Source organism: Sapajus apella, unplaced genomic scaffold, assembly GCF_009761245.1.
Source record: "Sapajus apella isolate SASKATOON/1434 unplaced genomic scaffold, GSC_monkey_1.0 scaffold6, whole genome shotgun sequence".
In the NCBI taxonomy this organism is placed as follows: Eukaryota; Metazoa; Chordata; class Mammalia; order Primates; family Cebidae; genus Sapajus; species Sapajus apella.
In genome coordinates, this window is record NW_022436946.1 from 40063520 (window position 1) to 40083818 (window position 20299).

Here is a 20299-nt window from a genome sequence, read left to right on the forward strand (position 1 = left end):
GCTTTTATTATTTTGAGATACGTTCCGTCAATACCTAGCTTATTGAGGGTTTTTAGCATAAAGGGCTGTTGAATTTTGTCAAAGGCCTTCTCTGCATCAATTGAGATAATCATGTGGTTTTTGTCTTTGGTTCTGTTTATGTGGTGAATTACGTTTATAGACTTGTGTATGTTGAACCAGCCTTGCATCCCCGGGATGAAGCCTACTTGATCATGGTGGATAAGCTTTTTGATGTGCTGTTGCAATCAGCTTGTCAGTATTTTATTGAAGATTTTTGCATCTATGTTCATCATGGATATTGGCCTGAAGTTTTCTTTTCTTGTTGAGTCTCTGCCGGGTTTTGGAATCAGGATGATGTTGGTCTCATAAAATGATTTGGGAAGAATTCCCTCTTTTTGTATTGTTTGGAATAGTTTCAGAAGGAATGGTACCAGTTCCTCTTTGTATGTCTGGTAGAATTCGGCTGTGAACCCGTCTGGACCTGGGCTTTTTTTGGGTGGTAAGCTCTTAATTGCTGCCTCAACTTCAGACCTTGTTATGCGTCTGTTCAGGGTTTCGGCTTCTTCCTGGTTTAGGCTTGGGGGGAGGCAAGTGTCCAGGAATTTATCCATTTCTTCCAGGTTTACTAGTTTATGTGCATAGAGTTGTTTGTAATAATCTCTGATGATGGTTTGAATTTCTGTGGAATCTGTGGTGATATCCCCTTTATCGTTTTTTATTGCATCAATTTGGTTATTCTGTCTTTTCTTTTTTATTAATCTGGCTAGTGGTCTGTCTATTTTGTTGACCTTTTCAAAAAACCAGCTTCTGGATTTATTGGTTTTTTGAAGGGTTTTTTGTGTCTCTATCTCCTTCAGTTCTGCTCTGATCTTAGTTATTTCTTGTCTTCTGCTAGACTTTGACTTTTTTTGATCTTGCTCCTCTAGCTCTTTCAGTTTTGATGATAGGGTGTCAATTTTTGATCTCTCCTTGCTTCTCATGTGGGCACTTATTGCTATATATTTTCCTCTAGAGACTGCTTTAAATGTGTCCCAGAGATTCTGGTATGTTGTGTCTTCATTCTCGTTGGTTTCGAAGAACATCTTTATTTCTGTCTTCATTTCATTGTTTATCCAGTCAACATTCAAGGGCAAGTTGTTCAGTTTCCATGAAGCTGTGCGGTTGTGGGTTAGTTTTTGAATTCTGAGTTCTAACTTGCTTGCACTGTGGTCTGAGAGACTGTTTGTTATGATTTCTGTTCTTTTGCATTTGCTGAGGAGTGATTTACTCCCAATTATGTGGTCAATTTTAGAGTAGGTGTGATGTGGTGCTGAGAAGAATGTATATTCTGTGGATTTGGGGTGGAGAGTTCTGTAAATGTCTATTAGATTTGCTTGGTCCAGGTCTGAGTTCAAGTCCTGGATATCCTTGTTAATTTTCTGTCTGGTTAATCTGTCTAATATTGACAATGGGGTGTTAAAGTCTCCCACTGTAATTGTGTGGGAGTCTAAGTCTCTTTGTAAGTCATTAAGAACTTGCCTTATGTATCTGGGTGCTCCTGTATTGGGTGCGTATATATTTAGGATAATTAGCTCTTCTTGTTGCATTGATCCTTTTACCATTATATAATGTCCTTCTTTGTCTCTTTTGATCTTTGTTGCTTTAAAGTCTAATTTATCAGAGATGAGAATTGCAACTCCTGCTTTTTTTTTTTGCTCTCCATTTGCTTGGTAAATCTTCCTCCATCCCTTTATTTTGAGCCTTTGTGTATCCTTGCATGTGAGATGGGTTTCCTGGATACAGCACACCGATGGGTTTTGGCTTTTTATTCAATTTGCCAGTCTGTGTCTTTTGATTGGGGCATTTAGTCCATTTACATTTAGGGTTAATATTGTTATGTGTGAATTTGATGCTGCCATTTTGGTGCTAGCTGGCTGTTTTGCCCATTAGTTGATGCAGATTCTTCATTGTGTTGATTCTCTTTACCATTTGGCATGTTTTTGGAGTAGCTGGTACTAGTTGTTCCTTTATATGTGTAGAGCCTCTTTCAGGAGCTCTTGTAAAGCTGGCCTGGTGGTGACAAAATCTCTGAGTACTTGCGTGTTCACAAAGGATATTATTTTTCCTTCACTTATGAAGCTTAGTTTGGCTGGATAGGAGATTCTGGGTTGAAAGTTCTTTTCTTTAAGGATGTTGAATATTGGCCCCCACTCTCTTCTGGCTTGTAGGGTTTCTGCTGAGAGATCTGCTGTGGGTCTGATGGGCTTTCCTTTGTGGGTAACCTGACCTGAAGAAAGTAATTTTTAAAGTGTTCATAAAAAGAAATACTTAAAAATAACTAATAAAGTATTGTAACATACCTAAATATCAAACAGCAGAGAAATATGAAATAAATTGTGCTATATCCACAGTACATAGTCTTATAAAATCATTGAAATGTTACATTGATGGTGATCTTATATAAGTATAGGAGAAGCATAGTTACAATGTTAAGTGAAAAAGTAAGCTTCATTATGATCTTGAGCATGCAAAACAATTTTTCACGGCATGAAAGATGGGAGGAAAACCTTTAGAGGCTGGATTAGAGACCTTTTTCTCTCTACTTTTCTGAGTTTAAAAAAAATCCATAAGAAAAATGTGTATTAAAATAATAAAAATATGTTGTATTGTTTAAATGATGCTGGCATCTATATGAAGAAAATCTGTGACTTAAATTTTAATCAGATGCTTCCATGGTTTGGAAACCAAATAGCAAAGCTATGAACATATGCAGATAGATGCTCCAAAACATTTTGTATTGGAGCATCTATCTGCTCCAATACATCTATGGGATGTAGAGAAAAAAGATTTTTTTTAATAGAAAAATAAAATTAATGATGAGAAGATTAGTTTGAGCTTTTGCAAAAGATCTCTTGAGCACTGAAAATAACATATATTATAACATGTATAAGGCAAACAATTTACTTTAAATATTTCTGCATAGTATGTTAAGATTCTGATCTTTATTCTGTTTTTCCAGTGATCCTGTATTATAAAGTTTCTTTTCTATTACCTGCAGGAAGTAATGGCTGAACACAATCCCCAGTATCTCATTGAGCTAAGTGGAAATAAACCACCAGAGGAGCTCTTTACGGTGAGTGCAGTGTTCAGCAGAAGTACTTCACAGCGTGGAAAATTTAAAAGCTATTGACAGCATTGTACTTCTTTAATAAATAGGAGTATATTTGTATTTGAACACCATTTATCTTTGAACAATTTGTCTTGACACTTAAAATTTTGATGTTCTGTTTTTTCGTCTGTTCGTTTTAAAATCAAAACTACATTCAAATTTAAAATCTCTGTATGTCCAAAGGTATCAAAAGAAAATTAAAAGCAATGGTAACCAAAAGCACACGAGAAGATGCTGAACATCATTTGTCACTAGGTAAAGGCAGGTCAAAACCATAGTGATATACCCCTTTTACCTTCTAGGATGACTAAAGTCACACACACACACACACACACACACACACACACACACACACACACACACACAAGATAATAAAAAGTGTGGGTGAGGATGTAGAGAAATTGGAACTCAAAAATGTTTTACAAAGATATAGTAACTATTTCTTAAACATCTAATAAGTGTCCGGCATTATGATGAGCTCTAGGGATACAGATACAAAGGAGGCAGATGAGTCCACACGTCTCTTCCCTCATGCAGTATCCAATATGTTGGGAATAATAAATCTCTAGAGAGCAGTTTTTGTTATAGTCAGGGATATACATGCATGGTATTATAGGATTTCATGGCATAATGACAAAACCTAATCAGGCAAGGAGGACCACCAGTCTGAAATTATCTTTAAATAAAAACTTAGAGGACAGTAAGAACTAGACCTTGAAGACAAGGGTAGGTGAGGGAAGTGGGACAGTGTTCTATGCTGAGGGGAGGGGCTATGTCAAGGCCCCAAAGGCCAGAAAGAGCACAGTGAGTTGCAGGAATGGAATGTAGGACTAGAACATAGGAGGATAGGGTAAGAGGGGTGGAATAGAGCCAAGACTAGAAATAAGCGGGGGTTGCGCCAAGAAAGACCTTGTAAACCATATTAAGGAGTTTAGACCTCAACATGAGGAAATAGGCAGCCAGTGAAAGATTTTAAGCCAGAAAGTGCAAATGATCCTATTTCTGTTTAAGAAAGATCACTCAGTTCCATGCAAAGAAAAAACGAAAGGAGAATCAAATTGGTAGTAGGAAAACTAGTTTCAGCTTTTGCCATCAATCAGGTATGAGATGGTAGCCTAACCTAGGGTAGTGACCACAGGAATGGACAGAAAAGGACAGATCTGAGAAACATTTAAGAAATCTACTTGACAGAGCTTGGTGAGTAACTTAATACGGAAATTAAGGGAGAGAGAAAAGTCAAAGACAATGCCCAGATTTCTGGCTTTATCTGATTGGTGGCAACATGGTAACAGTGCTAGTGGTAGATCTAGATCACGGAGAAGCTCCTCACTTGGGACATGCTCTTGCCAAGATCACCTGTGATCTCATGATCCACTGCTCATTTTTTAGTTGTCATCTAATTCAATCTATAATAGAAGCAACATTTGACACAACAGATCACTTCTTTGTTTCTGCACCTTTCTTCCCTTGGCTTCTCAGACATCACACCTTAGTAGTTCCATTACACCTCACTGGACACTCTAATTCTCTAACCTGCAGTGTTTCAGGACCCCAGAGTTCACAAGGCGTGACCTCTTCTCTGTTTACCCTCTCTCGTTAAGAGACTTCATTCCATCAGTGGCTTTAGATATCTTCTAACCACTGACAACTCTTAAATTCATGTTACTATCTCATATCTTTCCCCTGAATTCCACACTTATATACTTAACAGCTGCCACTTCTGTTTTTTAATTGGATGTCTACTAGTCATTTTGGATTTAAGTGTGCAAGATAGAACTTCACCACTCCCATCCTGCCCCCAATGTGCCCCTCCCACCATTCTCCTCTTTCAGTAAATGCCAAAAACACTCAGCCAGCTGCTCTCCTTGACTTTTTTTTCTCACATCCCACATTCCATTCACCAGCATATACAGCAGGCTTCTCTTTCAAAACATAACCAGAATTCTACCACTTTTTACTACCTGGGACACACTTTTCTCAAGGTAGTGGGTTCCAGGGGGCCTGGCTGGAACTGCCAAGGCTGTGAAGGCCCCCATTGGAACTAGTACTCTGCACCTCCACTCACGTTCTATTGGCAGAGCAGGCTACATGGAGAAACTCGACATTAGTGGAATAAGGAAGTGTACTCCACCCAAAGTGAACTAGGAAATTAATCAGTGAAAGTTGCATTGTGAACAAATAACACAATCTATCACAGGCTACCACACACCATCAGGATTTTGGCTATCTCACCATCTCCCATCTCATGTGCTGGCCTTTTTTATTTTTCCAGATTCTTCCACATAGTGTCTGCATTAATTTCCTGGGGTTACCATAGCAAAGTGCCACAAACTGGTGGCTTAAAATGACTTAAATTTATTCTCTCACAGTTCTGGGGGCTAAAAGTCCAACATCAAGGTGTTGACAGTGCCATGCTCCTTCCAAAGCGTACTGTGGAGGCTCTACTTTTGTTTCTTCCAGCTTCTGGTAGCTCCCAGCATTCCTTGGCTTATGGCAGCATAACTCCAATATTTGCCTCTGTCCTCACATGGCAATCATCCCTTTGCCTGAAGAGGTCCCAGAGACCAAACCTCTAAGGACATGAATATTTGGGGACCAGAGGGCAGACTATTATGAGTTGAAATGTGTCCCTCAAAAAGATATGTTGAAGCCCTAACTCCAACACCTATGAATGTGACCTTATTTGGAAAAATAAGGTCTTTGCCTATGGATTAGGAGAAGAGACTCAGACACAAAAGGAGAAGATGGCTCTGTGACCGCAGAGGCAGAGATTGGAGTGATGCATATGCAAGCCAACACATACCAAGGATTGTCAGCAAACAGCCAGAAGCAGCAAGCAAGGATTCATCCCAGAGGCTCAGAGGGATCATGGGCTTGGCTCATAAGCCCATCGCTGTTTCAGAATGTTGGAGATATTCAGATGCCAATGTAGTTAAATATGTGTTCTTTAAATCTAGATTGTTATGGATCGACTTAAATATCTCAACCTAAAAAGGGCAGCTGTTATAACCAAACTTCAGGGTGCAGAGGAAGAAGTTAGTGACACATTGGAAAATGTAAGTTACATGGAAATGTTTGAAAGTCTGCTTTTCAATATAAACTGTGGGCAGGGTGCAGTAGCTCACGCATGTAACCCCATGGGAGGATAGCTTAACCCCAGGAGTTCAAGACCAGCCTGGACAACCTAGTGAGAACCTGTCTCTACAAAAAGAAAAGAAAAACTTAGCCAGATGTGGTGGCATGCACCTGCAGTCTCAGCTACTCAGGAGCTGAGACAGGAGGATTGCTTAAGCCCAGGAGGTTGAGGCTGCAGTGAGTCATGATCACGCCACTGCACTCCAGCCTGGGCAACAAAGCCACACTCTATCTCAAGAAAAAAATTATTATAGATAATAATTTAATTAACTTATTAATAATTTATTTTATTTATTAATTTATGTTTACACACATATATGTATGCTGTGGCCCTAATTTGTATTCTTTGATAAAAATGGATTTGATTTCTGTGAAGAAGCTGTAATATTAGCACAATATCCTTTTAGATATTAGATACAACACAAGTTTTGAAACAAAATCAAAACAAACACAAGAATAATAAGAAAGAAATCCAAGTTCAGTTTAAAAATTTGCAGCACCAAAGAATCTGAAGACATTAAAATTCTTAACTCCATAAGCACTATTCATTTATTTGATCATTCAACCAATTTTTTCTTAGTAACTAATGTGTTCCTGGCACTGATGCGCTATATATGTGATAGATATCAAATTATAACTGCCAACTGCCAAAAGTGCCACAAGGAGTTTTAATTGAAGGATTTGATCTATTCTGAGAAGCTGAGTTTCACCTATATGAGTAGAAATTATTTTTTTTAAATGCATACCAGATCTGGGCACAGTGGCTCACATCTGTAATCCCAGTACTTTGGGAGGCTGAGGTGGAAGGATCACTTGAGCCCAGGAGTTTGAGACCAGCCTGGAACATACATGACTCTGGTCCTACAAAAAATAAAAAAAAAATAACCTGGCATGGTGGCACATGCCTATAGTCCCAAGTACTTGAGAGGCTGAGGTGGGGAAATCAGCTGAGCCTAGAGGTTGAGGCTGCAGTGAGCCATGATTGTGCCACTGCGCCCTAGCCTGCATGATAGAGCAAGACCCTATCTCAAAAATAAAAATAAAATAAAATAAAATACAAACATATACCAGGATCATAAATAGATATAATTTAAATTTAAAAATCTTTGAAGAAAGAGGTCATTTTGTTATCCTTTATCATAACAAGATCTCAGTGGGTCCACATAACTGGAATATGTTGGGACCTCTGCAACATGAACTGGTGCTGAAGAGGAAGAAAGGTAGGCTCGGGTCAGAACAGAGGCTGGGAAAAATAAACTATGTACTGAGGCCTCCTGTTCTAAATCATTATTGAAGGAAAAATAAAAGGTACCTATAAAACCTGCAGGAAATTTCTGAGCCAGAACGTTTGTCCTTAGAAAGCATCGCATGTGTGGGGCATAGGTGTAAGGTTGTAGTTTATAAGCTGTATGACCAGGTGAGGCTGCCTCCTTTTTCATAAAAGGGAAGAAGATGTGGCTGTGTACGCTGGAGTCATTATTCATATCCCTTAAGCAGCATTTCTACCTGGCAGTCCAACTCACCTCCAAAAGAATCATGTTGGAAGCTTACTACAAATACAAATCCCTCAGGCCCTAATCCCAGACTGATTGAACTGGAGATGGAACCTGAAAATGTATTTTTACAAAATCTAGAACGAATTCCTATACCCATTTAAGTCTGACAACACCTACTTTAACTCTTGGGATGCCAAAGGAGCCTGGTCAATTAAAGTTGATTGATCTACAAGTTCCTGTGTTTTTAAAGGACTTTAGATGAATAGCCTTCAGCTAAAGGCAGGTGATTTTTAGAGAATCAATATAATGAAAATGTTTAAAGCAGTGATTCCCAGCCCTGACTGCAAAATGGAGTCATCTAGAAAGCTTTTTAAACATAACAATTCCCAAGCCAATTAAAACAGAATTTCTAGGATAGGGCTCTGTCATTAAGTGAAACAAAACAAAACAGAGTATGACGTCAAAGGCACAGACTACAAAAGAAAAAAATACAAAAAACTTTTGTGCATCAGCACTATCAATAGAGGCCAGGAGTTTGAGACCAGTCTGGCCAACATGGTGAAACCCCATCTCTACAAAAAAAAAAAAAAAAAAATTGAAAACACCATCAATCAATAGAGTGAAAAAACAACCCACAGAAAGGAGAAAAATATTTGAAAATTATATATCTGATAAGGGATTAATATGCAGAATATGTAAAGAACAACTACAATTCTACAGCAATAAAACAATCCAGTTCAAAAATGGGCAAAGGATTTGAATAGACATTTCTCCAAATAAGAGATATAAATGGCCAGTAAGTACATGAAAAGATGCTAGATATCACTAGGCATTAGGGAGATGCAAATCAAAACTACAATGAGATGCCATCTCATGTCCATTAGGGTGCTATTATTCAAAAAACGAGAAATAACAAATGTTGATGGGAGAAATGAGAACCCTCTTGCATTGTTTGTAGGGATGTAAAATGGTGCAGCTGCTGTTTAAAATAGTTTGGTGGTTGCTCAAAAAGTTAAAAATAGAGTTATCATCTATCCAGCAATTGTACTACTAGACATTTCCCCCAACGGATTGAGACCAGGAACTCAAACGGATACTTGTACACCAATATTCATAGCAGCTCTATTCACAATAGCCAGAAGGTGGAAATAACCCAATGTCCATCAAGATGAATAGATAAGCAAAATGTGTTGTGTGTGTGTGTGTGTGTGTGTGTATGATGGAATATTATTCAACCTTAAAGAGGGGTAAAATTCTTATATATGATAAAATCTGAGCCATGAAAACATACTAAGTGAAACAAGCAGATACAAAAGGGCAAATATATGATTCCACTTATAAAAGATACACGGAATAGACAAGTTCATAGAGACAGAATATAGGATAGAGGTTAACAGGAGCTGGGGGTAAGGAAGAATAGAGAGTTATTTCATGAGTACAGAGTTCTGTTTGGGATGATGGAAAAGTTCTGGAAATGAATAGAGATGGTGGTTATACAACACAGTGAATATACTTAATACCACTGAACTGTATGCTTAAAGGTGGTTACAAAAGCAAATTTTATGCGATGTGTATTTTACCACAATTAAAAAACTAAAAAACAAACCCAAAAATCTTCCCTAGGAGATTCTACTATTCAGCCAGGGAAGAGAACCACTAATTTAAAGGGGTAGGAGAGCCACAAAGACCTTACTGTAGACTCCAGCTCCCTGGTGAAGAGCGAGAGAGCTGTAGCATCTGATGAGTTGCTGGAGAGGAGGGGCTGTGCAGGTGGATGGCGACGTGGGCATGGATTTGTGCAATAGGAGGAAGGACAGGGTCAGACTGGCACCCAGCACAGTAAAGTTTTAGCTTTTGAGTCACACAGACCTGGATTTGAATTCCAGCTATATAGCCTATCAGACCTGTACTCTGCTTAACCTTGCTGCCCTTTATTCAATTATATATATATATATATATATATATATATATATATATATGGGATAAAAATCCCTATGTCATTGTGTTATTGTAAAGATTACGTGAGATGTTGTTTTTAAAGTGCCTAGAACCAATGGTGATATTTAAAAAATCTAACAATTGCATCGGAGGGGCAGGGCTGGCTTCATGACACAGGACGACTATGTGCTTAGTTTAATGTTCTGCTGCTGCAGTCTTGAAATTCTTAATAACTGTAGAAGAAGGGCCCTGTAATGTTCATTTCGTTCTGGCCCTGGCAAATTGGTTTGTGCTATGCAAGGGCATTCACCCAATCACAACAGAGCTGGCAGAAGTGCTGGAGACATTTGGGAGGCATTAACCCTAAGTTGCTGGATCATGGAAAGGTCCAGAAATTCTTCAGCAAGAGGAGGGGTCAGAGTAGAGTTTGAGGGTAGTGGCTATGGTGGCCAACTTTCTTCTGCCCCTGCCTCGCTACCTTGGCTGTATCTGGGATTCCTCACAAGCTCCTCTGGTTAAGTCACTCCAAAAAGTATGCTTCCTGTCTTCTGATTGAGAAAGAAGTAGTGGGAGGGAGCCAAGTAGGGGGGGAGTGGCTCTGGCACTAGCACCTTCTTTCAAAGATTTCCAACCAGTCATACGGTTTTCTGCTCTCCATTCATTTCCCTTCAGAGGTACCTGGTATCACAAGGTCCCATGTCTTTCCAGTGTTTTGCAAAGTGAATCCACTAGCTCCATGTTGTTCCTGCCCCTCCCATACCTATCTTTGCTCCACAGATACTTAGCCATCACCTTTCTCTGACATAAGTCAGTTACCACTCATCCATCTGCTTTCTAGCTGACAAAATTGTGTAGCTGTAGCTGGTGAGCTGTCAGCCTAATCAACATCTCTAGTCTCTTCGCCCATTCCCTGTGTCTTCGTGAGTTTATTCTTTTTTTTAAAAAAAAATTCTTCTACTGTCATTTTAGTGAGGTTTTAGGAAAGCAGCAAACATATATGCATGTTTTCAGTCTGCTTTGTTTAAGCAGAAGCCAGTCCTGATCATTTTTAAGCCTGTAATATCAAATTCATTCAAAAGCTCCTCTTCTCCTCTCCCCTCAGCACCTGCTGAATGTGTGGTACCATGGGCATGAAGTTGAGAGAGGAACATGGTCTGCTATTCAAATACTTAACCTTTTAGAGAATACTTGCGGTCTATTCAAATACTGTTTTCATGTATGGGTGCAAAATATGGATGATAAGGAAAGAGTGACTGCTTCCTGACCTAACTAGGTATGATTTCAGTCCATAGCTCATTGTCCTGGAACTCTGTGGAAAAGAGCTGTAGCTTAATGTGCTCCACGGATGAGGTTTTCAGTCTTATGCAAGTCCCCTAAGCATTGACAGTTTGCTTAACATTTACTATCACTTCCAGCTCTCACTTTGGAACATTCATGAGGCATCTCTGCAGTACACATGCCTCTTTGTTCTCTGATGCTGCAGTGGTCCAGGGAAGATCATAGCTCACAATCTCATCTGCATTCCATAGCCAACTATGAAGCCAGCATATACATGTGTGACCCCCATCTGAGGGCTTGAGGGAGCACTTTTCCCCTGGCCATTGCCCACTGTCTTCATTTTCTTTTGCTGTAGTAAAATACCACAGACTAGGTAATTTATAAAGAAAATAAGTTTATTTGGTTCACAGTTCTGGAGCCTGGGAAGTCCACGTGCATGGCACCAGCATCTGGTGAGGGCCTTTGTGCTGTTTCCCATGGTGGACCGTAGAAGGACAAAAGAGTGAAAAAGCCAGAGCCAGGGCTAGAGGAGGCCAAATTTGCCTTTATAACAACCCCACTCTCAAAATAACTCACCCACTCCTGAGATAACCACGTTAATCTATTTATGAGGGCAGAGCACTCATGACCTAATCACCTGTTAACAGTCCTACCTCTAAATACCATCACAATGGCAATTAAATTTCAACATGAGTTTTGGAGGGGACATTAAAACCATAAACCTCACCATGCCATCTCTCACCAGTTTTCTCATCCCCTGCTAAGGAAGCACAAGGACAGATGAACCTTTCAAACAATCTTTGTATCATATGGTAAAATAAGCATAAATATAAAATAAAATAAGCATGTTCCCAGCTGAGATTTAGCAGTTTTCTACAGAATTTTACAGTCTGTAGAAGAGTATTTTTTAACTTATCTGGAGGTCACCAACAGAAAGGATTGCTGATGAAGGAGACTTTAAATTTTAAGAATGAAAGAACCACTTATAACTAAGTAAGTGCAAAAACAATGTGTGTGTAACATCGTAGGTATATGTAAAAGCCAGGGTAAATTGACAAAGAATCTGGTACATTTTCAAAAATTTTTATAAGAATTTTTCAGAATCTGTTTTCTAAGATGATAGAAAATGTACAAACTACCTTATGCCTATTTTACCACATGATAGAAATTACTCAGTAAAATTTAGTTTTTTAACATAAATGAAAACTAGTCTTATTAAATCAAAGACAAGTGCAGAATGTTGCAGTTAAGAAAAAAGCCAAAATTTGCTTTTTAAATTCTTTCTGAAAGAGTAAAGCACTATAAAATAATAAATGAAATATTTAATACTGCTGATTCCAGCAAAACTTAGGCCCATATTTTTAATGTAGTATTTGCAATTCACAGGGTGAGCTGTTTCGTACTCTTGCATCTTATAAACCTATTGCACCAAGATATAGATGGCAGAGAAGCAAATGGGGACCTACATGTCCTGTGAATTTAAAAGACGGTAACATTTATTCAGGATTATCAGATTATTCTGTGAGGTAAGTAAGATTTTTAGAACTTAATTTTAAAACTTGCTCATACGTCTTTTCAGTTGTTTACTTATATGGCATATTTGAAGTTTTCTAGGTAAGATCTACTGTCTTTCATCAGAAGAAGCATTAAAACCATTTTTATTGAACCCACGTCCCTATCTGCTTCCACCTATGCCAGCACCACCGTGTAAAGTATTCATAATTGGACCTCAATATTCAGGGAAAACAACACTTTGCAATATGCTTGCAGAAAATTACAAAGGAAAGGTAACTATCTATCTATCTATCTGTCTACAGCGTATCTATCTATACTTGATTATAATTTGTAGGATTTTATTTATACTCATTTTTTTTTTTTTTTGAGACGGAGTTTCGCTCTTGTTACCCAGGCTGGAGTGCAATGGCGCGATCTCGGCTCACCGCAACCTCCGCCTCCTGGGTTCAGGCAATTCTCCTGCCTCAGCCTCCTGAGTAGCTGGGATTACAGGCATGCGCCATCATGCCCAGCTAATTTTTGTATTTTTAGTAGAGACGGGGTTTCACCATGTTGACCAGGATGGTCTCGATCTCTTGACCTCGTGATCCACCCGCCTCGGCCTCCCAAAGTGCTGGGATTACAGGCGTGAGCCACCGCACCCGGCCTATACTCATTTTTTAAAATCTCATGCTTTAATTGGATAATTGTTCCACTGGGCTTGGAGTAGGGAAAGCATTCTTTGGTTGTTGCTTATTGCTTCTTCTAGACCAGAGTCCCTCCCTGCTTCCCCAAAGCCCCCAGATGTAAATGTCATGTCATTCAGACTATGCCACCTACTAGCTTTCTTTGTTCTACTCATCTTCTGTTTCCTGGGTTTCACTACTTTTGGCTTACTCTCACTCTCCCCATACACTCACTCCTGTCCTAATTCTTGGTAATTTCAGTATTACAAAGATGATCCTCTCAACACCTTGACCCCTTCTCCCTCAGTAATCTTGTTGTCCACTCTCAGTAAATTATTTTTAGCTTAGACAAGAGTGATAAAGAAACAAGCATATTTGGGATATAATTTGAAGGCAGAGCCAGAAGATTTGATGAGGGATTGGAATGTGGAGGAATTCTAGGAAGGGCAGTGTGGCTTGAGGATGGCCTATGCAAGAAGGAATGGCAAAAGATAATGGATAAAGTCATAGAGCAATTCAGGCTACGGGAAGGTGTTAGAAGTCGTTCCAAGTCCTTCTGCATTCTTTTAAGCACAGGAATATCATTTCCTATTTGCTTTCAACTTTTTCATTGTAAAACATGACAAACATACAGAAAAGTGAAGCCCCACTGAGTTATCACAAAATGAACCCCCATGTAACCACCACCCAGGTCAAATATGGAATGTTGCCAGCACCTAGAAGCCTTCTCATGTTTCTTCTCAATACCAGTCTCCTCACTCTCCACACAAAGGTAACCACTGCCCAGAATTTTATGGCATTCACTTCCATATTTCTCTTATGGTTTTGCCATAGAAGCATACACCCAAATATCACAGGTTAGTTTAGCATGTTTTTTTGAACTTCATAAACTTAAACAATTTATCTTCTTTGTTCCTGGCTTCTTTCACTTAACATTATAGTTATGGTATTTGCCCACTTAAACAATTTATCTTCTTTGTTCCTGGCTTCTTTCACTTAACATTATAATTATGACATTTGCCCACACTATCGAATGTAGCTGTAGTTTGTTCATTTTTACTGTTTTATTGTATTCTGTTGGTTGAATTACACCATGGTGTATTTATCCACATTTGAGCACTAATAAAACTTTGATTCCAGATTGGAGTGAATGACACTACTATAGATATTCCTGTACATGTCTCTTGGTGCACACATGGACAAATATTTAACTTGTGTAGATAATGCCAAATTGTTTTCCAAAGTAGTTCCATTAATTCACAGTACTATCTACAGTGTATGAGAGTTCCATTATTCCACATTGCTGTCAACTCTTAGGATGGTCAGTCTTTCTAATTCTAGCCATTTTAGTGGGTGTATAGCAGTATCTCACTGTGGTTTTAATTTGCCTTTCTCTGATGACTAACGAGGTTGAACCTCTTTCATATGTTTACTTGTCATTTAGATATTTTCTTTCTGAAGGACTTTCTCAAGTATCTTGCCCATTTTTAATTGTTTTTTGTACATTATTAGTAAGAGTTCCTAATATTATCTATATACAAGTTCTCTGTTGATTATAAGCATTATGACTACTCTCTGTCTCTCTGTGGTTTGCCATTTTACTTTTCTTTTTTAAAAAATTATACTTTAAGTACTGGGGTACATGTGCAGAATGTGCAAGTTTGTTACATAGGTATACATGTAGTACAGTGGTTTACTGTGCCCATCAACCCATCATCTACCTTAGGTATTTCTCCTAATGCTATCCCTCACCTAGTCCCCCAACCCCTTACAGGCCCCAGTGTATGATGTTCCCCTCTCTGTGTCCATGTAGTCTCATTGTTCAACTCCCACTTATGAGTGAGAACACGCGGTGTTTGGTTTTCTGTTCTTGTGTCAGTTTGATGAGAATGATGGTTTCCAGCTTCATCCATGTCCCTGCAAAGAACATGAACTCATCATATTTTATGGCTGCATAGTATTCCATGGTACGTATGTGCCACATTTTCTTTATCCAGTCTTTCACTGATGGGCATTTGGGTCAGTTCCAACTGTTTGCTATTGTGAACAGTGCCACAGTAAACATACGTGTGCCTATGTCTTTATAGTACAATGATTTATAATCCTTTGAGTATATACCCAGTAATGGGATTGCTGGGTCAAATGGTATATCTGGTTCTAGATCCTTGAGGAATCACCACACTGTCTTCCACAATGGTTGAACTAATTTACACTTCTACCAACAGTGTGAAAGCATTCCTATTTCTCCACATCTTCTCCAGTATCTGTTGTTTCCTGACTTTTTAATGATCGTTGTTCTAACTGGCATGAGATGGTATCTCAATGTGGTTTTGATTTTCATTTCTCTAATGACCAGTGATGATGAGCTTCTTTTCATATGCTTGTTGGCTGCATAAATGTCTTCTTTTGAGAAGCATCTGTTCATATCCATTGCCCACTTTTTGATGGGGTTGTTTTTATTTTTCTTGTGAATTTGTTTAAGATTTTTGTGGATTCTGGATTTTAGCCCTTTGTCAGATGGACAGATTGCAAAAATTTTCTCCCATTCTGTAGGTTGCCTGTTCACTCTGATGATCATTTCTTTTGCTGTGCAGAAGCTGTTTAGGTTAATTAAATCCCATTTGTCAATTTGGGCCTTTGTTGCCATTGCTTTTGGTGTTTTAGTCATGAAGTCCTTGCCTGTGCCTATGTCCTGAATGGTATTGCCTAGGTTTTCTTCTAGGGTTTTTATGGATTTAGGTCTTCTGTTTAAGTCTTTAATCTATCTGGAGTTAATTTTTGCATAAGGTGTAAGGAAGGGATCCAGTTTCAGCTTTCTACATATGGCTAGCCAGTTTTCCCAGCAACGTTATTGAATAGGGAATTCTTTCCTCATTGTTTTTGTCAGGCTTGTCAAAGATCAGATGGTTGTAGATGTGTGGTGTTATTTCTGAGGCCTCTGTTCTGTTCCATTGGTCTATATCACTGTTTTGGTACCAGTACCATGTTGTTTTTGTTACTGTAGCCTTGTAGTATAGTTTAAAGTCAGGTATCATGTTGCCTGCGGCTTTGTTCTTTTTGCTTACAATTTTCTTGGCTATGCAGGACTTTTTTGGTTCCATATGAAATTTAAGGTGGATTTTTCCAATTCTGTGAAGAAAGTCAATGAAAGCTTGATGGAAATTGCATAAAATCTACAAATTACTTTGGGCAGTATGGTCATTTTCATAATATTGATTTGTCCTATCCATGAGCATGGAATATTTTTCAATGTGTTTGTGTCCTCTCTTATTTTCTTGAGCAGTGGTTTCCAGCTCTCTTTGAAGAGGTCCATCACATCCCTTGTAAGTTGTATTCCTAGGTATTTTATTCTCTTTGTAGTAATTGTGAATGGGAGTTCACTCATGATTTCGCTCTCTGTTTGTCTGTTATTGGTGTATAGAAATGCTTGTGATTTTTGCACATTGATTTTGTATCCTGAGACTTTGCTGAAGTTGCTTATCAGCTTAAGGAGATTTTAGCCATTTCACTTTTCTAATGGCATCTTTCAGTAAACAGAAGTTCTTGATTTCAACAGATAATGATTTATCAACCTTGTCTGTTATCATTAGTGCTTTTTATATCACACTTAAGAAAATTTTTCCACCTAAACATCATGAGGATATTGTCCTATATTAACTTCTAAAAGTTCTATTGTTTTGACTTTCACAATTAGATATATAATCCACCTAGACTTGACTTTCTTATAATGCGAAGGACAGGGTAAGTTTTACTTTTTCCCATATAGATATTCAGTCATTTCAGGATCACTGAAGAAAAGATCATCCTTTATCAACTGTTTTGCCCCCTTTGTCTTATCATGTCTTTATACATGTGTGTGTCTGTTTTGGGACTCAGTGATCTATTTCTTTTTTACTTCATTTCTTTTTAAGACAAGATCTTGCTCTGTTGCTCAGGTTGAAGTGCAATGTTGCCATCATAGTTCACTGCATCCTCTAACTCCTGGTCTCTAACAATCCTCCCACCTCAGCCTCCTGAGTAGCTGGGATGACAGATGCACACCACCATGCCTGGCTAATCTTTGTATTTTTTGTAGAGATGGGGTCTTGCTACGTTGCCCTGGCTGATCTCGGGAGCTCCTTGCCTTAAATGATCCTCCCACCTCAGCCTCCCAAAGCACTTGGATTACAAGTGTGAACCACAATTCCGAACCTCACTGATTTTATAGAGAGAAATTTTATATAGAAAAATCTTTTGGGATTTTAACTGGGATAGCATCACATTTATCAATCAGCTGGAGAAATGGACATCTTTACAATATTGACTCTTCTAGTCCATAAATATGATAGATTTTACCATTTATTTAGCCCCTCTTTCATTTACATTAGTAATAATTTAGGTTTTCTGTGTAGAAATTTACACAAACCTCTACATATTTGATGGGTTTTGATGCTATCATAGGTAATATCATTTTTAACTAATTAAAACTTCTCTCTATTATCTTGCATGTTATATATTTTTTTCTTTAAAGAGTCACCCAAGAAATAATGCCTGACATATTACTTCTAACATAAATTGGTACTTTTACACTTCTTAGATAATGCAAGGGTCTTACAATTCCAACATACCTTTAAAATGTATTTCCACATTATCCTGTAAAGCATCACTTGGCTTTTAATGTACAAATGTCATAGACCATACATGTCCTTTTTTTTTTTTAGTTGCATTTTAGGTTTTGGAGTACATGTGAAGAACAAGCAAGATTGTTGCATAGGTACATACATGGCAGTGTGATTTGCTGCCTTCCTCCCCATCACCTATATCTGGCATTTCTCCCCATGCTGTCTCTCCCCAACTCCCCACCCCCTCGCCCCTCCCCTGTTTCCCCCCAACAGACCCCAGTGTGTGATGCTCCCCTCCCTGTGTCCATGTGTTCTTATTGTTCAACACCCGCCTATGAGTGAGAACATGCGGTGTTTGATTTTCTGTTCTTGTGTCAGTTTGCTGAGAATGATGGTTTTCCAGGTTCAACCATGTCCCTACAAAGGACATGAACTCATCGTTTTTGATGGCTGCATAAGATTCCATGGTGTATATGTGCCACATTTTCCCTGTCCAGTCTATCATTGATGAGCATTTGGGTTGGTTCCAGGTCTTTGCTATTGTAAACAGTGCGGCAATGAACATTCGTGTGCACGTGTCCTTATAGTAGAATGATTTATAATCCTTTAGATATATACCCAGTAATGGGATTGCTGGGTCAAATGGAATTTCTATTTCTAGGTCCTTGAGGAATCGCCACACTGTCTTCCACAATGGTTGAACTCATTTACACTCCCACCAACAGTGTGAAAGTGTTCTTATTTCTCCACGTCCTCTCCAGCATCTGTTGTCTCCAGATTTTTTAATGATCGCCATTCTAACTGGCGTGAGATGGTATCTCAATGTAGTTTTGATTTGCATTTCTCTAATGATCAGTGATGATGAGCATTTTTTCATATATTTATTGGCCTCATGTATGTCTTCTTTTGTAAAGTGTCTGTTCATATCCTTCGCCAACTTTCGAATGGGCTTGTTTTTTTCTTGTAAATCTGTTTTAGTTCTTTGTAGATTCTGAACATCAGCCCTTTGTCAGATGGGTAGACTGCAAAAATTTTTTCCCATTCTGTTGGTTGCCTATTCACTCTAATGACTGTTTCTTTTGCTGTGCAGAAGCTGTGGAGTTTGATTAGGTCCCATTTGTCTATTTTGGCTTTTGTTGCCAATGCTTTTGGTGTGTTAGTCATGAAGTCCTTGCCTACACCTATGTCCTGAATGGTTTTGCCTAGATTTTCTTCTAGAGTTTTTGTGGTGTTAGGTCTTATGTTTAAGTCTTTAATCCATCTGGAGTTAATTTTAGTGTAAGGTGTCAGGAAGGGGTCCAGTTTCTGCTTTCTGCACATGGCTAGCCAGTTTTCCCAACACCATTTATTAAACAGGGAATCCTTGCACCATTGCTTGTTTTTGTCAGGTTTGTCAAAGATAGGATGGTTGTAGATATGTCGTGTTGCCTCTGAGGCCTCTGTTCTGTTCCATTGGTCTATATCTCTGTTTTGGTACGAGTACCATGCTACATATCTCTTAATACAACATTTTCAAACACTGTTTATATTTACATCTCCAAAACAAAATTCTACATTTTAAATTTATAATATTCAGGAAAGATGGTGTGATACATTGCAAATGTAATTGGTGGAATGTCAAAATCAAAGATAAGTGTTTAGGAAACTTCCTCATGTGTCAGTAACGGAGTCTCAAGTGTTCCTGGCCCTAAGAAAGGCCATTTTACTACATGGAAAACAAGTGTGTACCACCAATCATATTAATTTTTTGGTGATCACATAATGATATTTTAACCATTTTGCATCCAAATATGATTGCCTATTACTTGTAATAGGGCTTTGCTTATGTTTTAGTTACATTATAGAATTTGAATCAGGTATAATGCATTATAAATTTCCCATTTAAAACAATGAAAAATGGGCTGGGCATGGTGGCTCATGCCTGTAACACCAGCCCTTTGGGAGGCTGAGGCAGGAGGATCCCTTGAGTCCAGGAGTTTGAGGCCAGCCTAGGCAAAATGGTGAGACCCTATCTCTAAAAAAGTAAAATAAAATAAAATCATGAAAAATTATTTCTTACCCTCAGAAACTGAAATAATTATTTTTGTTCATTTTAAGTCATTAAGTTTTTAGGTACTTTTTAATGCAGCAATTAGACAATTAATGTCCCAAAATAATTTTTTAAGATTGATAATTATATTTCATAAAAGTATAAAACATTTTTCTCTGCTACAAGGCCTCTATTTTTTTTAAATTAAACCCAGTAGCCTGGAGATCTTTGAAACAAGTATAACTAAAAAAGTGTTTCTGGCACTGTATACATTGAGCGCCTACAGATCAAAAGGAAAAAGGCAACACTAGGCAAATAGGCAACAGATAGCTAGAGAAAACCACAGAAGATGAGTTGTCAGTGGAAAAAACTTGCAAAAGATGCCTAACCTCATCAGGAGATAAATAACATAAATTAAAATAATAGTAAGATGAAAATTTTCACCCACATAAAAAGAATGACAACCTTTGTTCTAATGAAAACATGCATGAATG

The 20299-nt window shown here is 38.3% G+C and overlaps 1 protein-coding gene across 4 annotated transcripts in view; it reads left to right on the plus strand.

Annotated features, from left to right (window-relative positions):
- Nucleotides 1-20299, plus strand: part of AK9 (adenylate kinase 9) — a 190039-nt gene that overhangs the window by 36162 nt on the left and 133578 nt on the right. For all 4 annotated transcript variants that reach the window (XM_032275055.1, XM_032275052.1, XM_032275054.1 and 1 more), the window contains exons 9-12: nucleotides 3038-3112; nucleotides 6106-6204; nucleotides 12382-12521; nucleotides 12602-12782. In XM_032275055.1, coding sequence (XP_032130946.1) covers nucleotides 3038-3112; nucleotides 6106-6204; nucleotides 12382-12521; nucleotides 12602-12782 — 495 coding nt within the window. The remainder of the gene's footprint in view (nucleotides 1-3037; nucleotides 3113-6105; nucleotides 6205-12381; nucleotides 12522-12601; nucleotides 12783-20299) is intronic.